Below are 23,214 nucleotides of genomic sequence, written 5' to 3'. Positions count from 1 at the left end.
TGTTCCCTCAAAGCTGCAAATACAGTCAAGGAAATCGTGTAATCGTCTCTGCATATTTACGTATATCTAGGTGCGGGATTCTGTGTTTGTCTATCCCTATTTATTATCTGCCTGTTCTAGGGATTTCCATGCTGTAGGACCCAGACATTTCCCAGAAGTGTCACTATGTGCGCAAACCTATGCGTGCATGCTTTTAAGTTTTTCACTCTGTCACTTTTTCCGTGATTAGGGCCGTCTCCGTCCCAGACTAAGGTTTAGTCGGACCCCCATGTGGGATATTCCCATTCGAGGCTGATTTGCCTGCATCTCCCTGTTCTTGAAAGTCTGTGCTGCGTTTAAAAGGCTGTCTGAATGTGTGTATGCATGTGTATGTGCGCTTGCATGTGTGCAGAATTGCCTCTGCATGTCTGGGTTGTGCTCTCGGCAGAGTCTGGCCAGCACTGAGTCTGCTTCCGTGATGAGAGAGGCATCTGCAATCAGGGCCGTAACGCGATTACTGAGGTACGATGGCCCTGGGCCCTGGAAGGGGGTGAGGCACATGTGGATGGATGGAAGGCTAAAGAGGAAAGATGGAGGGGGGGACAAACCCATCATGCATCATGCATTGCAAGTGGGGGATGATTTAAATCGAGAATCTCATCTTAGACACCTGTGAAGAGTCCTGTCATTTTCACACATGTGTTGTCTCCCACTGGCCTGCTTGTGCTTTTTAGTTTTTCCTATTATTACGCTTTCCTTCTGTCCCCTGTGCTTTCTGTTGCCTTCCAATTTCCCTGCCCTCTGCCCTGTGATGTCAGGGTTTCTTTAATTAACAAAATATCAGAAGATTTTCTGTGGCATTGGTTATTTTCCCCCGTAGGCTTGTTCTTTGTGTCCAAGTATATTTAGCTTCCCTGTTCCCTGACCTTCCCCCCTGTTTCTCTCCTGTTAGACTTGACAGTTTGTGTTTGGACTCCCTCCCTCACACACACACACACACACACACACACACACACACACACACACACACACACACACACACACACACACAAATACACACATTCACAAATACACACATTCACAAAGACAATCCCTACCTATTTTCTCTCTTGCCAAACCCTCCTCCCTCATCCCCTCCCTCTCTGGCCATGCAGGGGCAGTGGCACTCACTCACTCCCATTGACAGATTACTTTACTAATGGAATTTAAATATTTATCCCTTCCTCATGGCGATTTAGCCAGGAAAAGACCGACAGCAGGAGCACGAGGGAGGACAGGACAGGAGGGGAAGGGAAGAGGAAGGGAGAGCCGCTCATTTCCTCCAGTGGCATGAAGCTGCATCACCTCTGTTTTGATTTGGGGAGATGTCATTCAGAGAGAGGAGGAAGGGGAGTGGAGGATGGTTGGAAGGAGGAAAAACAGGGAGGTAGACACAGAAAAAGAAACAGACAGGACTGAATGAAGATGAATGATGGCTGGTTTGCAGATGAAAAGCAATGTTCTGATCTGAAAGTCATAATGAATATACATGAAGTTCGGTGACCTACTCTCCAACAAGTAAACAAACAGGAACGTATTTCTGTATATTTTGTTACATTGACTTACATTCATTTCCTGGAAACTTAGCCTCACTTTATCCAGAGAACAAGTCGCAACGCATAAATGCAGTAGTTTACCTTCGGGCAAACAGCCTTTTGTCCCCAAGTGGGAGGTGAGTCCCCGTAATGTGACAGTGCTACTAGATTTGTGTCCCCAGAAAATGTGACTAAACACTCACACATAAACCTTTGCAAGTGTCAGACAACCTGTCTGTGCTTTCCTCTCTGTGTACCTCTTCAGTCGCTGTCACACACACCTCTCCGTCTTATTCCCTGTATCTCCTCTTCCTTTCTTCTTGCCTCGTCTCTCACAGCGCTTCTCTCTTTTTGACTCTTCCTCCTGCTCTCTCCTTCCCTCTCTCTCTCGCTGGGGATCCTAATTAAGCTTGGCTGCTCTTTGATGTTGTCGCCTTGGCAACAGTCACCATGACGAGGCTGGGACTGCAGACTCTCCCTCAAACTCACTCAGGCATACACAAGTACACACAAATACAGTACACACAAACACACACTAATGCACGCTCGCTAAAATCATGAAATAATACAGGCAGTGTTTGACCCTTGGTTCAAACGATAGCTTACACAATGACTCAGGCGTGTGCGTAGGCTACATATGTGTGTAAACATGTTGGCCACATGCGTGCACACGCATGTTACAACAGCTGAACAAGGGAAACACTTACAGCCCGCTGAGCCAGATATAGATAACAATGAAATATGCAATGTTTGAATTCAACGGTGGTGAAGGAAGTAGCTGAGCTTCGGTCTTCGTGGCAGCAGCCGGCTGTCATGGTCTGAGGTCTGACCTGTCATTGTTGTTTTATTGTTTTCCTAAATAAATGTTTGTGTGTGCTTAAAGCCCTTGAGATGAATCATGTGGTAAAGAGCAATTGTTAGCACCGGCTGTTTCTCTGGGCAGTATAACACCGGATAAACAGATTTACAGCAGGGGAGTTCCTCATCTCTCTCGCTGTGCCACAGCCTTTCTTTTTCAGGAGAGATTTCACACATCTCGCTCTCTTCTGTCCACTGCAAGCGTGAAGACCTTTTTGCTCATCATTTATTCCTCAGTGTTGTAAAAGTGCACATAATTGCTATTTAGCAAGTCAAATGTAATAAAGGTGACCGATTTCAATCAATGCCTCAAACAGTTTACAATTTGCAGTTTTTCTGAAGAAACCCATTGAACAGAAAAGATGAACACCTTCTTAGTGCTAGAAACAGATGGAAATAGGTTTCCTGTAATCTAAAATCGACTAGCAAATGTCTCTCCGAATTTTCTTCAGTTCCTCTGCACTTCATCCATCTATTTCCCCCTCTCATCAGCCACACCATCCCATCCACCCACCCACCCCCAGCAGCTCCTGTCACCGCCGTCTGGAGGAGGGCCCTCTAATGAAACCTTGCCACTTCCTTATAACAACAGCTTTGGCGACAATATCAAGAGTAACCACAGCAATTATGACCCCGAAACACCAACATACAGAGAAGGAAAACTGCAATTCAATTCATGTTTTAAGTGGTCCTGCTCGTGACACTGGCATAGAAACAAACAACTTTTTTTTTAATGAGAAAATATATTGTGTAGCCTTTTTCTGAGAAAAAGCTGCTTCAGATGACTTTGGTTTATTTTAGGAAGAATCTTAGGTTATATGCAAATGAGCCAAAGCACTGAATAGATTACTGATTGCATGGATGGTGTTTTACATCTCAGGAAAAGAAACATTTACTCTAATTTGCTGCTGGTTTGTTTAATCATCAAATCACTCAGCTGTTCTGACGAGTGGCCCGTTCCAGGAGAGGAGCATGATGAAAAGGTTGCATAGGGACGCAGTAAAAGAAAGTGCAACTCCTTCCCTCTTTAAACTCTCCTCGTGTCCTTCCTGTCCCTGCAGCTGTTCGTCATCGACAACGGAGCCGACGACTGGCGCATCGCCATGACGATGGAGAGGGTTCTGCTGATCTCTCTGGAGCTGCTGGTGTCCGCGGTGCATCCCGTGCCAGGAGACTTCAAGTTTCAGTGGCGGGCGCGGCTGGCCTTCTCGTACGCGCCGTCGCAGGCCGAGGCCGACCTGGACATGGTGCTGAGCGTGCCCATGTTCCTGCGCCTCTACCTCATCGCCAGAGTCATGCTCCTGCACAGCAAACTCTTCACCGACGCCTCCTCCAGGAGTATAGGCGCCCTAAATAAGGTGAGAAGGGTTTTGTGTGTGTGTATCTGCAGTACACATTGAAAGAGTGTCTGTCAAAGCTCTGACCAGAGAGAAGTAAAGGTATTAAGGTCAAGAGCGTTCTGCTCAGAATTAAATCTGTGACCGCCTTGTCCCTTTCATTCTTGGCCTCTAACTCTTTAACTCTCTCAAGTCCCTTCTGCCGCTTTGTCCTCCTAGTTACACGGTTTCTATTCATCTACCACTTCTAATGCCCTTCCTCGTCTTTGTCATTGTCGCACACGGAGACTTAGATGTAAGCTTTGGTGGATCTTTCATAATACAATATGAGACAGGGCAGGAGCGTGAAATGAGAACAAGACACTGCGTATGCCTCAAATGGGGCATGAAAGAAAAGGAGTAGAGTTAGATTGCAATACGAGCGCGGAAAAATATGTACAAGCATTGAAATAAATGGTAGGTGCCATGTTTGTAATGACTATAAACGACAAGCGTTATTGTAAAATCAGGAAGTAGGGATGTAGCGTGTGGTGGAAGTATGCAAACTACAGTACACAGAGGAGGAGGATAGGAGATGGAGTAGATTTTATATTGGTAATTTAGCGTTATGAGAGCGTATCTGCGATGGCACTGTTCTGCCCCTTCAGGCTGTAGTGACAGGGAGTGGAGGTGAAGCTGCAGCTCTAATATGACAACTCATTTATCAGCTGCTTAACCCTTCATGGTCTCACCCATTGCTCTCAGATCATCCATCTGCCAGTAGCTGATAACAAATGAGCCACGGATAAAAACTACACTGAAATAGGCCAATTACTCAAAGGCACTATATAGCTTGACCGAGTCAGAGGGCGTGTCCTGATGATCTTGACTCCAATTACAGTGAAGATTCTCAGACTACCGCCGCTATCAAACGCTACTCAGAAAACTCATTAGTAAAACATCAAGTCTGTGTGAAATACACATGGAAAACGTGTGTATTACAATGCCATTCATCGGCTCTGCTATACTGAACGTTTGAACTTGTGTGTGTCTTGCAGGTGCATTTTAATACACGGTTTGTAATGAAAACCCTCATGACTATCTGCCCCGGGACGGTGCTGCTGGTCTTCAGCATCTCTCTGTGGATCATCGCTGCCTGGACCGTGCGAGTGTGTGAGAGGTCAGTCGCTAAGCTGCTCCGTTTGGGTGTGTTGTGTTTTAAATCATGCATTAGAGTGACAGACTGTGATTGGACTATGGATTCAACTGAGCAATACAATTCATTTGGCAGGAAATGTGATCTGGGACATGTGTGCAACATAATCCATCTTTAGACTTCAGTTTATGAGGCTTTCTCACCAGTTGTACAATTCATTTGATCCAGGCGATAGAGTTGTTACTTCATTTGTCCATTTCCTCTCATAAATCCACAACATAATTGTCTGCTGTAAGACAACACTTTATTTTAAGCATTATCCAAATACGTAATTGTGTTACAGCAAACTCTAATGCCCATATAAGGACATTTATATTGGATCATTTGTCAACCATACCTTCCCCTATGACGCAGTGTAACAGGTATGAATGAATGATTGGTAACACAGTGGAAAACATGCTGTATGTTATATTAACATATATGAGCCGAATGTGAGCATGTTCTTACTGTTTATTCATGTGTACAATCATCCACAGGCCGGTTTAAAACTTTTTATGAATGTGATGCCACATGGGAAATAGCATTTTGAAAAAATATTCTATAATACAGTAGTTTACAATTTGGGGAAAAGAGCTAGATGTCAAGGGGATTACCATTACTCAGATCTATTTCTCGGCAAGAAAATCAAAAAGCTTATTTCCCAAAAGGTGCATTAACTTAATGTGCACTTACTACATTTCCCTCTCTGCTGCTGGCCTTGCCATCTAATTGGATGATGATTGCTAGGTTGTCAAGGAAAGTGAGAAAGTATTTAGTGATTACAAATTATTCGTTAACACATTAAATACGAATAAATATACATATGCATACCAAAACCTATATTTATATCATAATGACTGTTGTATTAATTATCAATCATTCATTCATCATTTATATTTAGTAATTGATTATTTACTGCTTATAAATGCAAAATAAAGGGTTGAACTGAAATATTGAAATCCCTGTAATAAGTTGCATTGTATTTTAGTCATTCTTCCCGTGATATCCTGAAAGTTGTTTCTATGTACATAGGTAGACGAATATATTTTACTTAAATACTTAGTATAAATTGATAAAGGGGCCCTATTATGCTTTTTGGGGGTTTCCTTTTCCTGTAGTGTGTTATAAACGAATTTGTGCATATTAATGGTCTGCACAGGCTGAAATCCAGAGGAAGTTTCTCTCCCACACAACCACCCCTCTACCTGAAACACCTCCATTGGACTCCATTGTTTACTTCCATCACATAGTGACATCACTACGTAACACTCTGCTTTTATTGGCTAGTCCTCCAACACATTGTATGTGATAGGGAGCGAGACATCTCTATGCGGTTGACCAATCACAACAGAGACGGCCAGCTGCCCAATCAGAGCAGACTGGGCTCTGGTTTCAGACAGAGGGTGAAAAGAGATGCTGCAGCACAGGCAGTATGAGAAAATAAATACCTTTCTGAACATTAAAGTATCTAAATATGTCAAAGTAGAGGCACTAAATAGACATTTGAACCTGAAAGTACGCGTAATAGGCCCCCTTTAACATAACCTAACATGTTCAAATAGAATATCTGACAGTGTCCTCTCACTCTTATTTCAAACCACTTTTGAATTGTAAATTAAATTGTCTGCTCATATTTAAAGATTGATAATCTGATTATGTGAATGATGTTATTGATATAACTTCAAGTGGAAAGCAAGTAGTGACCATCACTTTCAATGAGTTCAAACGCTTTTGGAGATAATCAAGGAAATATGGGAAAATGTCAGTTGGTTAATAAGCTTGATTAAATGAATCATTGCCCAGCTGCTGGGAAGCTATCATTCAAGTTTAATTGGCATTTCCTCTCTTATCCAAATAAAATTATCGAAAGATAAAACATACAGAACTCAATTAAACTACTTCAAACAGGGTGAAATCTGAGAGTTTGGAGTGTGTCACAAGGTTAGAATAGAGAAAATCTAGCTTAGAGCAAATGTTTATCTTGTCAACAATCAGGACTACAATTAACAGGTCGTTTTTGTTGAATGGGTTTTGAGAAAACAACTTTGTTTCCGATGCGCACCAGGTTTAGTCGCTATGGCAACAGTGTTGTGCACAGGGCAGGAAGGATGGCGGAAAGAGATGCTGTTTATGTGTTTTTAGGTCACGTGTTTGAGGTTTGACGCCCACGTTAGCAGACAGGACCAGTGGGCCAGTCGTGTTGTTTGTTTATGTATTTATATTTCACTATTGACTGACTTTATTCTCTGAACACGGACGGTGATTCTTTTTAGGTACCATGACGCTCAGGATGTGACCAGTAACTTCCTGGGAGCCATGTGGCTTATCTCCATCACCTTCTTGTCCATCGGCTATGGAGATATGGTTCCTCACACTTACTGTGGCAAAGGAGTCTGTCTCCTCACAGGGATCATGGTGAGTACATTTCCTCCCTCCCTCCCTTCCTCCCTCTTGCTCTCCCTCCCTGAGGCGCTGTCCTTGCGTCGTTCAAAGGTCAGCAGATTAGAGAGCATGCTGTCATTTTCTAGAGAAATTCTGCCATTTGTGTAATTTGGGCAATCGTCTTTGAATTAGCCTGCATCTGTACTCGTGTGTGAGCGCTTGGGTGTGTAGGCACGCAAACAAGAGCCTGTTATGTGCGTGTGTGTGTGTGTGTGTGTGTGTGTGTGTGTGTGTGTGTGTGTGTGTGTGTGTGTGTGTGTGTGTGTGTGTGTCTTCATGCTATTGCCTGTCCTCATTGCATAATGAAGGTCCCACCTTTCAGTGTGCCATGTCCTCCCACTCTCTCTCTCTCTCTCTCTCTCTCTCTCTCTCCCTCTCTGTATATCCCTCTCTCTCCCTCTTCCTCTCTGTCCGTCTCTCCTTCCCTGAGGCCATGTGTTTATTTCGATCTCATCCATCTGTTAGTATCAGTGTTCAAGCCGCCGACTACTCCCTCTATTTGCATCCCTCACAGGTGTTCTTCCCTCTTACCCTTTACTGTTTGTCTCTCCTGCTTTCTTTCTGTCTTTGTCTCCTTTCCTGTATATGTTTTAATTCAATGACCTTTTCTTCATTCTTCCTTGCAACCTTTCGTGTAAGCAAATACCAAGTTTTTAAATTGGTCAACTAATTTAATAATTTGAACATAGCCTCATATTTCTACGTGCTCTCATGTTAAAACAACCTGCTCTGGATGCTTTGGAAATGATTGTCATTTCAATGAAAGAAAGCTAGATTTCTTTTTAATAGCTCCACAGCTAAATGTCAAGTAAAGTCTCATTTAATGTGCTTGTAATTACGGCGGCTTTGGCTAATTCTTAATAAGGTCAGGAAAGGAAAAAGAAAGAGCTAAAAAATGATGATGATAATATGTTACCTGGGATTCTTCCTCTCATAGGACACGGTGTGCCACATGTTTTATATTGCCAGTGGGGAGAGTACCGTGAGTAGTAGAAGACTGCGCAGCTAAAAAGATGAAATTCACTTCAGAGTGTGTGTCTGAGTTAGAGATAACGCCGTTTTTTAAAATTAATTATGTAATTGTATAACTAATGTAACTTCTTTACTGGAGCATCCTTATGTGCCACGAAATCGCATACCTAAAAAAGAAGGTGAGAAAGACCTGGATGATACATTTGAAATGTATTTTTTCATTTACTAGATAATACCACGGAGGTCACTATTGTCCTTCTTTTTTTTTTAAACTGAGGAAATCATTGCATATAAGCTTTAACAATGCCAGCAGCAGATATGAGCATGTGGAGGCAATGTGCTCACACAGAAGAAGAACACTACCGTACTTAACATTTTAATAAGCACAGTTCTGCCATTAGTCAAGTTACATTAGATGTGATAATGTGACCACTATCACAGTGATGATAAGAAACACGCAGAAGAGTCTGAATTTCGTTTTTTTTGTTATTGAAATAACAATATAAGCTGGTGAAACAGCATTTCTACATCAGCACATGCCTATTCTTAATGCACTTGTGCTGAGTGTATGATGTTATTCGTACCTGAAGTCAAGCAGCAACCAACATGCCTTAATATTGAAGATGTTGTATAAGAACCTTTCAAATCTGTTCATAGACTGCTGGATGAGGGTTGAAGAAAAATCAACAGAGCAATTAAAAAGGCCCTCGGCATAACTCTCAAATTAAAAAGTAAATCAATATTTTCCACTGCAAAAAAGCAACCTCACTTATTGTAAATATTAGTGCCGTTTGGAGATGATTTCACGATAAGTAACAATAATATGCAGCGCTGGCTAGAACACATAGATCACATTATTTTAGTGTCCATATTTCTCTCTATCTTTTTATAACATCCCCACAAAAACTCAATGTGTTTCTCCAACTCCAGCTCCCCTACTTCCTATAATGTGAAGCCCATTAAATGTGCAAATAAACACTCACACTCACACAAACAGACCCCCTTATTTGAAGGGTGAATCATCCAGTTTTAGAGTACAACTCTTTAATGTGAACACACACTCACAAAGACAAAACAGGGGGTGGATGTAGAACGTCCCGAGCCCACTGTTACAGACTGCATCCCCCACACAACTCTGACATAGAGCTTGACATTCACTTTTAGTGTAACTCCCACACACACTCTACTCTCCTGTCACACAAACACACTCTCGTTGCACTCTTCAGAGAGGCTTATTCTCGTTGATCACCAGAGGAGTAGTGAGGATGCAGGTAGAGGCTGAGGTTTGTGAGGAGACGTTTTTTAAAGTGGGTAAAAGGTTGAGGCCAGGGAACAGGATTTGATTTGTCTCTTTATAATAATAATTATTATTGTAATGAGTTTCTTTATAGGAAATTCTTGCCGTAGTTACTATGACAACACATGAAGGAATATACCATCGCCAGAGGCTATCTGTGGGGGTGCCAGGTGTGTGTGTGTGTGTGTGTGTGTGTGTGTGTGTGTGTGTGTGTGTGTGTGTGTGTGTGTGTGTGTGTGTGTGTGTGTGTGTGTGTGTGTGTGTGTGTGTGTGTGTGTGTGTGTGTGTGTGTGTGTGTGTGTGGTAGGGTGGACATGCTGATGTTCTATACGGCAAAGGGTGTTTGTTGTTTTAATTACAACTCATATTGTATGTTACAGTTCATGTGTGTTTTTTCCCACACCTATGTTGTTATGACACACTTATTGTAGTTATATGCAAATATAACTGTTTAATGTATTCATATATTGCTCACCAACATCAAGCACTAATCTTCATTAGTGCTTGATGTTTAAACAGACATTTATATAGAAAACATTGTATTTTATAAAATATGTCTTCACATACAAAGCTTAGCTATAAATGTAAAATAAATTGTACCTTGAACTCTTAAAATGGTCTAATATCTGCATACTACAATATATTTATGAAACGTTTATATACTGGTTACAAAATGTGTCACTGTTTGCCATTGACTAAAGCCTCTTGATATAAGCCCTCTGTAGTTATTGAAGGGCCATCAGGTTGAAGAGAGTGTAGTTGCCATTTCAAACACATGTTTGCTTCTGCCTGTCTCTTTAGTGTTTATGCTATGCACTCTAATTAAGGAAAATGTATTGTGACTTTTGGTTTGTTTTCTCCTCCTTCCTCTCTGTGTTCCTGCTGACCTGTTTGAGAAACTTCTTTCAACTGCATCAGGTTTATAGGGATGCTGTTTTTTTTTTAGATGTTACACAGGAGCACAGATGGGTGATTCCTCCTTTTCTGACAGCGTAGATTGCTGCACTGTAGTTGAGGAAGCGAAGGAAACACCCGGGCGTATGAAACAAATCACAGCAGCCATCATCAGCCGTGTCACCCTGGAGATTGCACAGGGAACCCTGCTGAAATCAAATGGATGCAGGCATATACACAAACAAACTTACAAGCACACGCACACACACAGCCTGCCACAACAAACTAATCAGCACCCCGTTGTTTCTGACCGAGGAGGACAATTTCAAACGTACACTCGCACGCACAGTTGGATAAGTGCAGGCTGCCCAGCTCTTGTACATACTGTACTGTAGAAATCCATCCAGGGGTCTTTTCCCTGAAGCACCGGCATGTATGAATTTGCTCTAAGGGTTTTCCATCGGCGCTGTCATATTTTATTCATAGCTTTTGAATAAACACAAATAGAGCGGATGAGTGTATAGACGTGGGCACTAATGCCTGTTTGTGTGTTACATTTTACTGAACCCAGCCAAAGTTATTTATGGCGAACCTGTCTTATCATTCAAAAGTGTGCACGGTGAAGTCTTGGCTATTTCCGACACGCTTCAAAATGTTGTATGCCCCCTCGCCCTCGCTCTCTAACTCACTACGTTTCCCTTCTTATCTCTTTTACTTTCTCTGCACACACTCTCAAGCAGGGAGGAAGAGCACTCATACATTTTCATTAAACACTCTTAATCTTAATTCATTACTTATCAGGAGATATGTGACCCCATTAACATTGCCTTCTTCTCCGTCTTTCTCTCCTCTTATTCTCTGCACACACCCTCGCCTCTTGAACCGCACCCTCTCTCCAACCCCCTGGTTTGTCTTTCCTTCTCCACTTATATTTACTCGTGGCTCTTTTTGATCTTCACCTCCTTTTTTCCCTCTCTGATCCACCCCTTCAGAGGTACCTGTGAGCGCTCGACAGCCCCACTGAAAATAGTGTCTAATCTGAAAGTTAATTAAGTCTGTCTTCCTCCCCATGTTCCTGCTCCTCTTCTCCACCCAAGCATGTCTTTCTGGTTGAGGGACTGCTGTCACTCTCTCCCAGATGAATTTGCCATATGTCCCATGTGGATCGAGCTGGAATACTGACAAACCATTTGGTGTTTCATACTTTTTTACACTTCCTGCAGGCCTCGAGCCTCCAGTGACAGAAGACCGACACCATGTCAGATCGACAGCATCCAATTAAATGAAATTAGGTGGTGTCAATCCTTAATGTGTTTTTTTTATCTAAAAGTAAGATATTTCTTAGCTCCATATAGAGGCGATATAGAAGGGATCTCACACCAGATGGATTGGAAATGAAAATAGACTTGGCTCGCCGATCAACATGAGGAAATGTGGATCTTGAACAGAGCCATCCCTCTTAATCCTTGCCTTGCTCACATGCACTTCTCCTTCTGTCGCACGGCTCCCATTCTCATATTTGTCCTCGTTCCCTTCAATCAACTCGGCTAATTCCCCGGCCAAAAGCCACTGATTTACCAATTCCTCCTCTACTGACTGACTGAGTGCTCTCTTTTCTCCTCTCTCTCTCTCTCTCTCTCTCTCTCTCTCTCTCTCAGGGTGCGGGCTGTACAGCTCTGGTGGTTGCCGTGGTAGCCAGGAAGCTGGAGCTCACCAAGGCCGAGAAACACGTACACAACTTCATGATGGACACGCAACTCACCAAGAGGGTAGGCTTGTGTGGTGTGAATGAGAGCTATGATTGTCAAAGAAAGCACATGTTCTCTGCACACACCATGATCGGCACTCCAACAGCACTTTTGTTATTTTGTGAAATCGTCGTATGGCACACAGCCTACTATATTTTCAGATTTCTTCTGGGCTATAAGGAGGTTGAGAGCCCGGAGAAAAGGCTTGTTCTTCCCTCGCCCCTCTTCACCCTCCCAAACTGCTACACACCACTATCACTCTGTATTGGTGTGACAGATTGCCGTATCATTTGAGTGAGTGAAGGCAATAAGAGGTCAACTCTTTCTCGCTCTCTGCTCCCTCACTCTCTCCATCTTCCCATTTCCAATATTTTTTCTCCCACTTGGCTATCCTTCCAGTAAATCCCTTTCTCTCTTATTTTTCTTTCTCTGTCATCTTCTCTCATCCCTTTTTCTCGTGCCCTTTCCTTCCAATAGTCCTTGCCCCCTCCGTGCCTCCTGCCTTCCCTCCTCTGGTCCTTTTCAATTTTTCATACGGTTGAAGCCCAAGTTTTAAAAATAGCTCCCATATCAAATATGTAGGGTACATTATGGCAGCAGCGTATCTAGGATGTAGTTGACTGAACAGGGCCGATTTATCAATATTTTGAATAAGTGCAGGCAAAATATTTACAGAGAAGCTGAATGGGTTCTCTGTGGAGACTCCTCTCCCCTGAACGCCTGCAGCCCTCTGGGCAGGTCAACCAGAGTGTGCTTTCACAAGACGTTTAACACCTGGTTGTGGTTGTGTGGTTGTGTGTGTGTGTCTGTGTGTATTTGCATTTACTTACAGTGTGGAATGCAGCTGACCTCCTGATGAAACTGTTCCCAACTTTAACCCCCACTTTAAATTCCTTTTAAACAGCATTGATCTTTTAAGGTGGATAGTGTTATAAAATCGTTTATGTAAGTACAAATTGAGTTCTTTTTTTAATTCAATCAATGTTAGCAATTGTGGGTCAGTCCATCAACCACTTTGGTGGTGAACCGACAAAATATCTCATCAATTATTACTGGCCATGAGAGTGATGATATTCGATGTTCAGACAATTAGACCTATGACTTTGGAGATTCCTCGACATTTCTTCCACAATCATCAACTGGAAATATTTGGCCCCTCGTGTTTGGTTTGAATCTGCTCTTGTGCCATTGATACAAATGGAAACGTTATACCACTCATGGTGTTTTAGTTAGCCAGTAACCAGTACAACTGGTTGGTTGGAGTTGTGTTATTGTAGCTGGTTGGTGTGACTGTAAATATTGGCAAGATCAGCAGACTCTGATTTTATTTTTTTATTTCTATTATTATTATAGATCTTTGTTGAACAAAGACCATGCATAACAATACATTAAATAACATTTATACATAAGAACATATGTGAATATATCTATATCAAATATTTATTCATGTTATCAAATTAGCTACCCTGCAATCTTTTCCACATGCCCCGCTCAAATGTTGATTGCTCATGAAGTTTTTCATATTTAAAATGGAAAATAATGTCATGTATCTCTCTTTATGTGATTGCATTGATATGTATTGCATAAATATAGATCAAACTGATGGAGATCACCCCGTAGATGAAGACCATACATTTTAAAGTGTATGTCCTCCTCAATCAAGTAAAGTACTATATTTTAACAAAGCCAGTAATGATGTTGGGGAGGCGCCAAACAGCAGTTCTATTCAACACAATGCAGCATGCTGCTTGATGACATTTCCTTCAAAGGGTCTTTGGTTTATGTGGTGGTAATCGTCTTCTGCGCTCTATTACTGAGAGAGCAATGATTGAAGCTGTTGTATGCTCATTGATTTACATGGCTGGGGCCATTCTCTGCCATATCGTCGTAACAAGAGAATACAATCACTCATGGCTTCATAATGAATAATGCAAGGATTGACTTTACATCCTGCTGTCATCGTATGTACACACACACACACACACACACACACACACACACACACACACACACACACACACACACACACACACACACACACACACACACACACACACACACAAGCACACCCACTGTTTTGTACTTGGGTGAAATGGTGTTTCCTTCCCTTTGAAGGATTACCAAGAATGTCAATTAAATGTCAATCAGTGTAGCTTATTACCAGTGGCCCCCTGTTGATTGTAATATCTGTGTTTAATTGACAAGACTGAAATCTTGTGTGGTGCAGAAGACCTTACAGCCTTATCAAGGAAGATGATGTGCTTTGAAAACATTGATCAAAGTTCAATGCACAGGGTTCATTTTAATGCAGTGATCAATTATTACGATTAATTAATTTTTGTATTACATAACAGTAAACATTGCCGCCATGTCGACAATGTGAGTGAGGTTGTACGCACTCATGTTTTATGTCTTTACTTGTTGTCTTGATGCAGAGTGTTAAAGCGCCTTCACAGGCTTCCGCTCTGGTTGCAGCGGTGTGCAGTGGCTCCACGGTATTGGTTAATTCAGAGCACTGCTGAAAGTCCATCTGGTCAGAACATCGCTCTAACGTTCACCGAGCACTCTCAACACGGAGAAACAGGACACACTTACTGTAGGTGCTATGTCAGTTAAGTGGTGTGTCCTTCTTTTTTTCAAGACACTTTTGAATGCCATCCATTGAAGCAATGGGCCGTGACCATGTAAATATGGCTGTTTCTGAGGTCACTATTTCTGTTTCAAGCTTCTTCTTTTTTGAAGTCTCGGACGGTTAAAGAAATTGTACTCATTTCTGTAAATTTGCGCTCGGAAAGTGTCTTCAGCCTTCACTCTGGACGATTGGTTAAATCAGAGCACTTTTAGAAGTGCCTGTGGCATATTCAGAGCTTCACCCTTTCTGAATATTCAGAGTGCACTTTGGGCTCCGGCCAAGAAGGAGGTGCTGCAGCGTCTTCCAATGTTTACACCACTAGCCAAATGGGAGCAATCTAACCCCCAAAGATTTCTACTAAGCTATCTTTCACTCCACTTAGTAAAAATAACTCCTCTTCCCACAGCCATACATATGCAAAGCCAGATGAATCATTATTAGTGTGGATGTATTGTGACGGCAACTAAAATAAATGTGACACTCAGTAAACGCATTTACACGTCCCTCTGATGTTCTTTAAACCAGATGAACATGAGCGTCCTCTAGCTTTAAATGCAGCCCTGTCTAGATCTGACCTCATTCAGGAGACAAAAATACACATATACTGTATATAACCAGTGGAGGAAGCTAATTGTTATTTCAATTTCACTGATTTGTTTGTGTTGTGTTTGTGTGTATTTGTGGAGCAAGTTTGAGCGTGAATCTTGCTCGGTAGAGGAAGGTCAAAGCAGATAGGGCCACGGGTCGCAGATGAGGTGGGAGGTTGTTTCCAAGGTAATTAGTTTGTTTGTTTGTTTTCTGCTCTCCTAGAGAACACCATTGAATCTCTAGCACCACAGCACCTAATTATGAATTACATACATACCGCAGGTCATCAAGGATCACCAGTGTTGAAGGGGTCAGGCGCCTCAGCTTTTCCCCTGATGTTTGTCGAGAGCTAGATAAATACTTGGGATTTTATGAGAGATCTTCAGAATTGGTTGGGCAGGAGCTGTGTCACTTTGTGTCTGTCTGCAGCAAATGCCGTTACTTCAAATAAATCTTCAGTGTCTGCCAATCAAGTTCCAGCTCCCCTGTCTTCCATCACAACAGCAAATGAATGGAAAAGAATCCAGGATGTTCTTTCCTTTTCAGTATAAGTAACAATGGAAGAGACCAGTTTTAATTTCCATATATCTTTGTGGTATCTTCATTTTTGGGCCCATTTTTATTAGAGAAAGAAAAATGTGATTATTCTTATTTTCAGTATTTGTGTCTGTGATGACATATCCTAAAATATTTCTATTTGTACTGATTGATTTATGCTCCACAATATGTCATCGACCATCCAACATGCTGAGATGTGGGAACCCCTTGTTTCAACATATTTTTCAACATATTTTTCTTGTACCTGCCATAAGGTGTGCCACGTAGGGGGGCAACCACAACAGATCTTTGACCCAAAGCAGCCATATGGCGCCAACATGCAGGCCCAAGAACAAACCATATGCTCCGCATATAGCTGCTGCTGCCGTCGTTTGGTTTCTTGTGGAGTATTCTTAGCGGCTTACATGTTTCTGTAAATGGAGTGGCCTCAGTTTCTACTATTACTCCCAGGAGGAGGGAGAAAGAGAAGTAAAGAGGGCAGTGGGGAGAATTAACCATATAATCAAATCTGGGCAATATTATCAGTGCCTGTCATTTGCATGCAGAGCAGTCTGCAGGTTTTAAATGAAGGGTGAGGCTTTAGCATCATCTAATTAAATGGCCTGAAGCAGTGCAACAGCATGCTGGACAGGTGTTTGAAGTGTGTGTGAACACTTCCACAGCGGGCCGGCCGGAGCGATACACAATGTCATTATTCATCATATTTCACTCACTCTGCAATGATTAATGAGCTGATAAATAGGATTTGACATATCAATTTTCCTATTGACCTGTAGATATGAGGAGTGTTAAATGTGCTCTTCAGTAACCAACCACGCACAAGATAATTAAAGATAAGACAATCTTATTCAGCAAATATCCAGTTGTGATTTTGCATTTTATGTTAAAACACTATCTTAAAAAAATACAATGCTACCATAAAGAAATTAGAAGATGATGTTGATGTATATAGCCTTGGGCCCATTACCAAGATGATGCCTCTTCTGGATCTTTGCAGCTCTGTCAGGGTCTGTCGTTGCTACATGGATGGGAGCGCTGTAATCCTATTGATACACTGTGAGACGTGGCTCAGAGGGAGGAACATGGGATAGCCGGCTTTAAATCATACAACAGACCTAGATTTACATTCAAATCACATTGGTCATGGCCTGTGAACTGAACATACATTATCTTTAAATTAGTGGGGTTTATTAACATGAAAATTGCCAATCTTATATGTAAACAAGCCGTTATAAGTTGAGGATAGTGAGTGTTTTGACTGTCATCGAAAGTGATAGGTGACCCAATCTCCCAGAGTATGTTGGATTAGCCGGTTTCGGTTTGACTTCCTCCGTCATTGAAAACACATCTGCAAGACAGGGCCTCCTACTCTCTTCATCTGTGGCCAATAGTGTGTTTGTCTAGATGTGTTTATGTGTGGGCGTGCATGTGTGCGAGCAGTCCTTGACTGCGGTGGATAGGGGCTGATTAGCCAAGCTGCCGGGGTCTTTTGTGCTCCTCGGACGGGGGTATAATTGTTCTTTGTTCAGTGCTTGGCATCCCTTTGAAGTCTCTCATTCATGTTATGTCCTTACAGATTCCCTCTCTCTTCTCAATGGTATCCACCCGCGTAAAAAAAATGTATGTGTGTCAGAACCCCTGTGTTTTAATAACATAGCAATGTACAGAGATATTCAGAATGTGAACATTACAACAGATATGGATAAAAATGTATGTTACTGAATCCTTATTCTAGTCCAAATTGACCTGAAGCCTAAACTCTGACATTTTGAACAAGTCTTTTATTAAATCACATCAATCTTACATTAAGATGGTCCGTATAACCTTATAATAATCTTGTTATTATTTCTGATGGCTGTTAGGCTTGACCATGAGTGAGCATCATTACGTAGGCTATTTCTCTATTATGTCTCTACTGCAGGGATGGGGATTGCCTTTGACAGCTCGTTTAAGAGCAGCAACTCATTATGCCATTGTTTCTTTCAGTTGCTGTCATAATTAAATGGAAAATCACTGGTTTTAATGTGCATCGACACTGTAGTGCATTACTTCTAACCAGCTGAGATGATGCAGCCCATTTGAGTTAGTCTAACATATTATGTGGCGTATAGACAGACCGAGAGGGGAGAGAAGTGTGTGAGGGGGAGACTCCTGTTGGTTCTCATTGCCTAAACTCCCAAAGGAGAGAGCTGTTTATGCGTGCATGAAAAGCATTGGCAAGGAAGCCAGTGTGTAAACAGAGACACGGAGAGAAGGAGGGCAGACTCCAAGAAGAAAACATTTTTTAATATGTAATAATATTATTTAATATTTCACAGGCAGACAATGGAGAATACAGTGGGCCCTGTTCTCCTGTACAATAGCTACAAACCTGTTTGAAGGAGAAAGCTTTGGTTCCCAGGTTTGCTTAGCCACTGGGCAAACCTGTTGCCTGCTTCTGTTGCCAAGGGCAACCTGTTGCTAACAATGTGTGTGTCTGTATGTTTATTGTCTGCGAGCAGATAAAGAATGCAGCGGCCAACGTGCTGAGGGAAACTTGGCTCATCTACAAATCTACCAAGCTGATGAAGAAGATCGACCACTCCAGAGTCCGCAAACATCAGCGGAAGTTCCTCCAGGCCATACATCAGTAAGAGCACACCTTACATCCACCACACATCCACCACACACACACACACACACACACACACACACACACACACACACACACACACACACACACACACACACACACACACACACACACACACACACACACACACACACATCTGTGCTGCTGAGCTGATGACTCCTTTGAAATCATCTGTACTTTTTATCCACCTACAAGTTGAATGAATGAATCCCTTCACACACACACAAACACACACACACACACACAAACACACACACACACACACACACACACACACACACACACACACACACACACACACACACACACAATGAATCATCATCTACTAAAGGTCAGGTTCATTCTATGCAGGTATAGTTGTGGATAATCGATGCATTGTGTACGATTCGAAACCCTCTTATCGTCATATCGCTACTTAGAGATGTTGTTATAGAAACAAATTCATGCAGCAGAACTTAATTGTGCGTTGTAATTCTTCCTTAGTGTACATGTTTTTCTGAAAGGCCACAAGGGTAGTTGTTAGAGCCACAATGAAGTCAGGGTTATTATTTCGAGTCATAATTTGATAAATGATTTAATGATGGAAAATGATTTATATTGCCATGGTGAATATGTTTTGATGAAGTGATTGTTTAATTTTATATCGTAAATATGATCTGTTTCCGTGTACCTTCCGGTGTGTATTTAAGTGAGGTAATTGAGGACAGCCGGCGTGCTCGGAGACCTGATGAGACGGGGAGCGGAACAGTTTTTCGACCGCAAATTGCAGACAGAAATTAGTGTTGAAGATTGACTGCAAAAAAATTAAAACGCTCACGCAGTTAGTTTATATAGGAAAGCATACCGCCGAAATATTGTTTAAAGATTTGTTATTTTGAGACTATTTAAGTCAATACTTTTTTGTTAATAAATTACATCTTTTAGACTGAAAACCTTCGGCTGCTTATTGTTTTTGATTGCGTGTCGTCAACCCCGCTCTATAGTGGCAAGAGGAAACCCTTGATGCCATTACAGTAGTTGTCTTATTAAAGGTTGCTTTCCTCAAAGCTTTTTCTTTATCCTCTGTCTAGCATCACAAGTAGGCATCCCTTTGCTCTTTTGATCTGTTTTTGAACAGTTCAGCCTAGACCTGAGAACATATAACAAGTTCCTTCAAAAGCTAGAGTCAAAAGACTCTTTTAATTGTGACAAAAAAGTCCAATCCTGCTAACTCTAAATATGAATCTGATTCTGTGAACACAGTAACAAAGTGATTTAAGGAAAGAAGTTCATGTTGAGGTGCAGCCTCATAAAATCCCTCTGCACTTCATTATAATTGAGGAAGCCGGAGGGGATATTTTATGAAAACACAGATTAGACCCTCAGTTCGCTTATTATTTTATTGTGTTTTGAGAGTTGGCCAAGTGTTTTTTTCTGTTTGCTTCCTCTAGAGCTTAAAGGGACCGTTCACCACAAAAAAATGTCCCTCTTACCTGTAATGCTATTTATCAATTTAGTTTTGTAAAAAAATGTTGTTCCTTATTTATTTTGGGGGCTCTGAGCAACACTACTCAAATTGAAAATAGCAGGTAAGAGAAAGAATATGTTTTTTTTTATTTGTACTGTCTCTTTAATGTCTTTGTCTTATTCTAACATAACATGTATGCATACTTTCCCCTGCATTACAAAATGACAGTGTTTCAGAGCACACTGTGTTTGTACATTTGAATTCAGCGACACACTGCAGGTAGAAATGAGAATGAATTAGGCAAGGTGACCGCTTGTTGTCTGGACCCGGAGGGATTAGCTCTCTGGACCGACCACTGTGTACCTACTGGGTTTCAACCTTGTGTGTGTGTATTTAATATGTGTGTATCTGTTTGCAGATTACGCAGTGTGAAAATGGAGCAGAGGAAACTCAGTGATCAGGCCAACACACTAGTGGACCTCTCAAAGGTGAGTCGCACACACACACACACACACACACACATGTCTGTGGACATCCACTTCACAGACACATAACAATTGAACGAGGGCTAGTAACCTATACCAAACATACACCTGCCTCCCCCCAAATAAACAATATTTGGATACATTCCTCCGTTTCGGTGATGACCTGCTCATTTCCATGGCTTTGCGTCTCTTAGCAACCGGAACAAGTGTTAAAACAGGGATGACTGAGTGAGAGAGCGAGTAGGAAATGAGAAAAGGGAGGGGTGTGTGTGTGTGTGTGTGTGTGTGTGTGTGTGTGTGTGTGTGTGTGTGTGTGTGTGTGTGTGTGTGTGTGTGTGTGTGTGTGTGTGTGTGTGTGTGTGTGTGTGTGTGTGTGTTCCTAAGTAATAATGCCTTTAGCACAAAATATCTTTGGCCAATTGTGCATTTACCATGGTTACGGAGGCCATGATGTGCAAGGCAGGGACACTCTGTCGCCATGCTTTCATTCCCTGTTTCCTTTCTTACTTCACAATGTTAGAAGGTTCAAGGTTCTTTATTTGTCATACGAACATAGCTACAGAGTAGCTATGTCGATGGAAATCTTAGGTCACAGGCTTCTCCAACAGTGCAACACAATAATACAGAAAAACAGAAAAATATAGTGCAAGTAAAAAGTACGCCCACATGGAGACTTTCCTCGAGCCTCTCCTTCAGCCCAGCTTCTACTCCCTCTTGGAAATGTTTTACTCAATCCTCCCGAGGCTCAGGCTTGTCCTCTTTTCTAAACCCCTTTTGCTGTCTCTTCTCATTCGGTCCAAATTGTTTTCTTTAAACAAGCTTTAATAAAACAGCCCTCGTAATACCCCTGTTTGCATATTAGAAATCTGTCTTCAAAGTACTCTGTGCTCACTGAGTCGCCTCTGCTCTCCTCTCACAGATGCAGAGCGTCATGTATGAGCTCATGTCGGAGCTTAACGACCGCAGTGAGGACTTGGAGCGCCAGATGCTGTCCCTGGAGTCGCGGGTGGAGCAGCTCACCGCCGGCTTCAACACCCTGCCGGCCCACCTCTCGGCCACCCTCAGCGCTCAGCATGCCGCCCTGGTGCATTTGCTTCGAGAGAGGGATTCGAGGGACTGGAGAGGCGGAGGTGGTGGAGCAGGTGCTGTTGTCCCGCTGTCCCCAGCTGTGTCTGTAACTGCTGCTCCACCTTCACCAGTACGGGTTTCGCCTCCAGCACCGCCCCCATACCAAGTCCCCACTTTGGCCTTGGAGTCCCCTCTGACGCCCCCACCTCGCAGCCCCGAGGGGAGCCTGGAGGCGAGTCCCAACACCAGCACCTGCACTTCTAGCTGCTGAGACAGCTCTGAGGAGCAGGAGAGGACTTACCTGGAGAGAAAACTGGGAGAGAGTAGGAGGGAGGCTGTGCTAGTCCGCTTACTTCAGATTAAAAGGAGAGGAACATGGAGGGAGGAGGAGAGAAATTGGAGGTGATCCTCTGAAACCAACGCTCCATGAGGGAGGGAAGAAGACAGAACTATGAGAAGAAATAATGGGATTAAGATGGAGAGTCAGGATGAATGATGAGACATCTTAGGGACTTTGGGGCACTTTCCTTGAAGGAGGAAGGAGAAGAAAAATGGAGATAAAATGGAGACGCTAAAAGGTGTGAGGGGGAGGAAAGATGTCAAGAGGGTGAGAAATGGAGGAAGAGAGGATGTGGAAGGGGAAGGAGAGGGGAGGAGAAATAAGAAGAATTATATGAATCCACTCCAATTACTGAAAAGGGCCTTTATTCTCTCTCTATCTCGGTCTTTTTCTCTCTCTCTCTTTCCTCCCCCCCTCCCAATATCTCTCCCTTCATCAGGAATTAATGACCATGACTTTTTATCCTTATGATGTATTTTCTATCTGAATGCTAATTGTGTGTTAACGAGCATCCCTTTAACAGAAAGTTCGATCAATACGACCGTGATATTAAAAATAAAATAGTGGCATGTACCGCACACACACACACACACACACACACACACACACACACACACACACACACACACACACACAGACACACACTTGTGCACAACTTATATCTGCGCATTATCCAAAGGAAACATGTGAACACAGCACAAACATAAAAACAATCTTTAACAAAGCTGGCCCTTTATACTATTGCACAAAGAAATGTTGTGCTGTTGCCAACAGGATGATATTAAAGCCTATACTGCCAAACACTCAACGCACTGTCAATCTCCACAGAGCACTGCCAAGCAATGTAGACACACTGTAAAAAATGTTCATCCAAATGACTTGTCTTGAGTGGGTGTGTGAGCTAATGCAGTAGTTTAGACTTACATTGCATAGTTGTGACATTTTAACTACTCAGATGGGAGAATCATAAACATTCACTGAACCACACAAATCACAGATGAGGTTGAAATAAGTAGGTATGACACTAAGGGTTATGAGTCACCATAACGTCTGCTTGTGACAAGAAGACATTCACAGATCATAAAATAACCGAACACGACTACAGCAGGACTTTATTACTGCATTTATTGAATTACACATTAAGCTGAACTGATTTTACATGTGCTTGTAGGTTTGTTGTTCTTAACTA

General features: G+C 42.3%; 1 protein-coding gene across 1 annotated transcript; it reads left to right on the top strand.

Moving 5' to 3' along the window:
- Positions 1 to 3,448: 3,448 nt before the first annotated feature.
- On the top strand, positions 3,449 to 22,585 carry LOC104958858 (potassium intermediate/small conductance calcium-activated channel, subfamily N, member 3; the record flags this gene model as incomplete). The annotated part of the gene is made up of 7 exons (XM_010786686.1): positions 3,449 to 3,769; positions 4,786 to 4,907; positions 7,196 to 7,337; positions 12,186 to 12,296; positions 18,555 to 18,682; positions 20,551 to 20,620; positions 21,537 to 22,585. Coding segments are annotated over 7 exons (1,314 nt in total), but the record flags the coding sequence as incomplete, so codon positions are not given.
- Positions 22,586 to 23,214: the final 629 nt, after the last annotated feature.

The sequence above is a fragment of the Notothenia coriiceps genome, unplaced genomic scaffold (assembly GCF_000735185.1).
Source record: "Notothenia coriiceps isolate Sejong01 unplaced genomic scaffold, NC01 NC01_scaffold00029437, whole genome shotgun sequence".
Classification (NCBI taxonomy): domain Eukaryota; kingdom Metazoa; phylum Chordata; class Actinopteri; order Perciformes; family Nototheniidae; genus Notothenia; species Notothenia coriiceps.
Note: the sequence above shows the minus strand (reverse complement) of the source record. Positions and strands in the feature narration are given on the sequence as shown.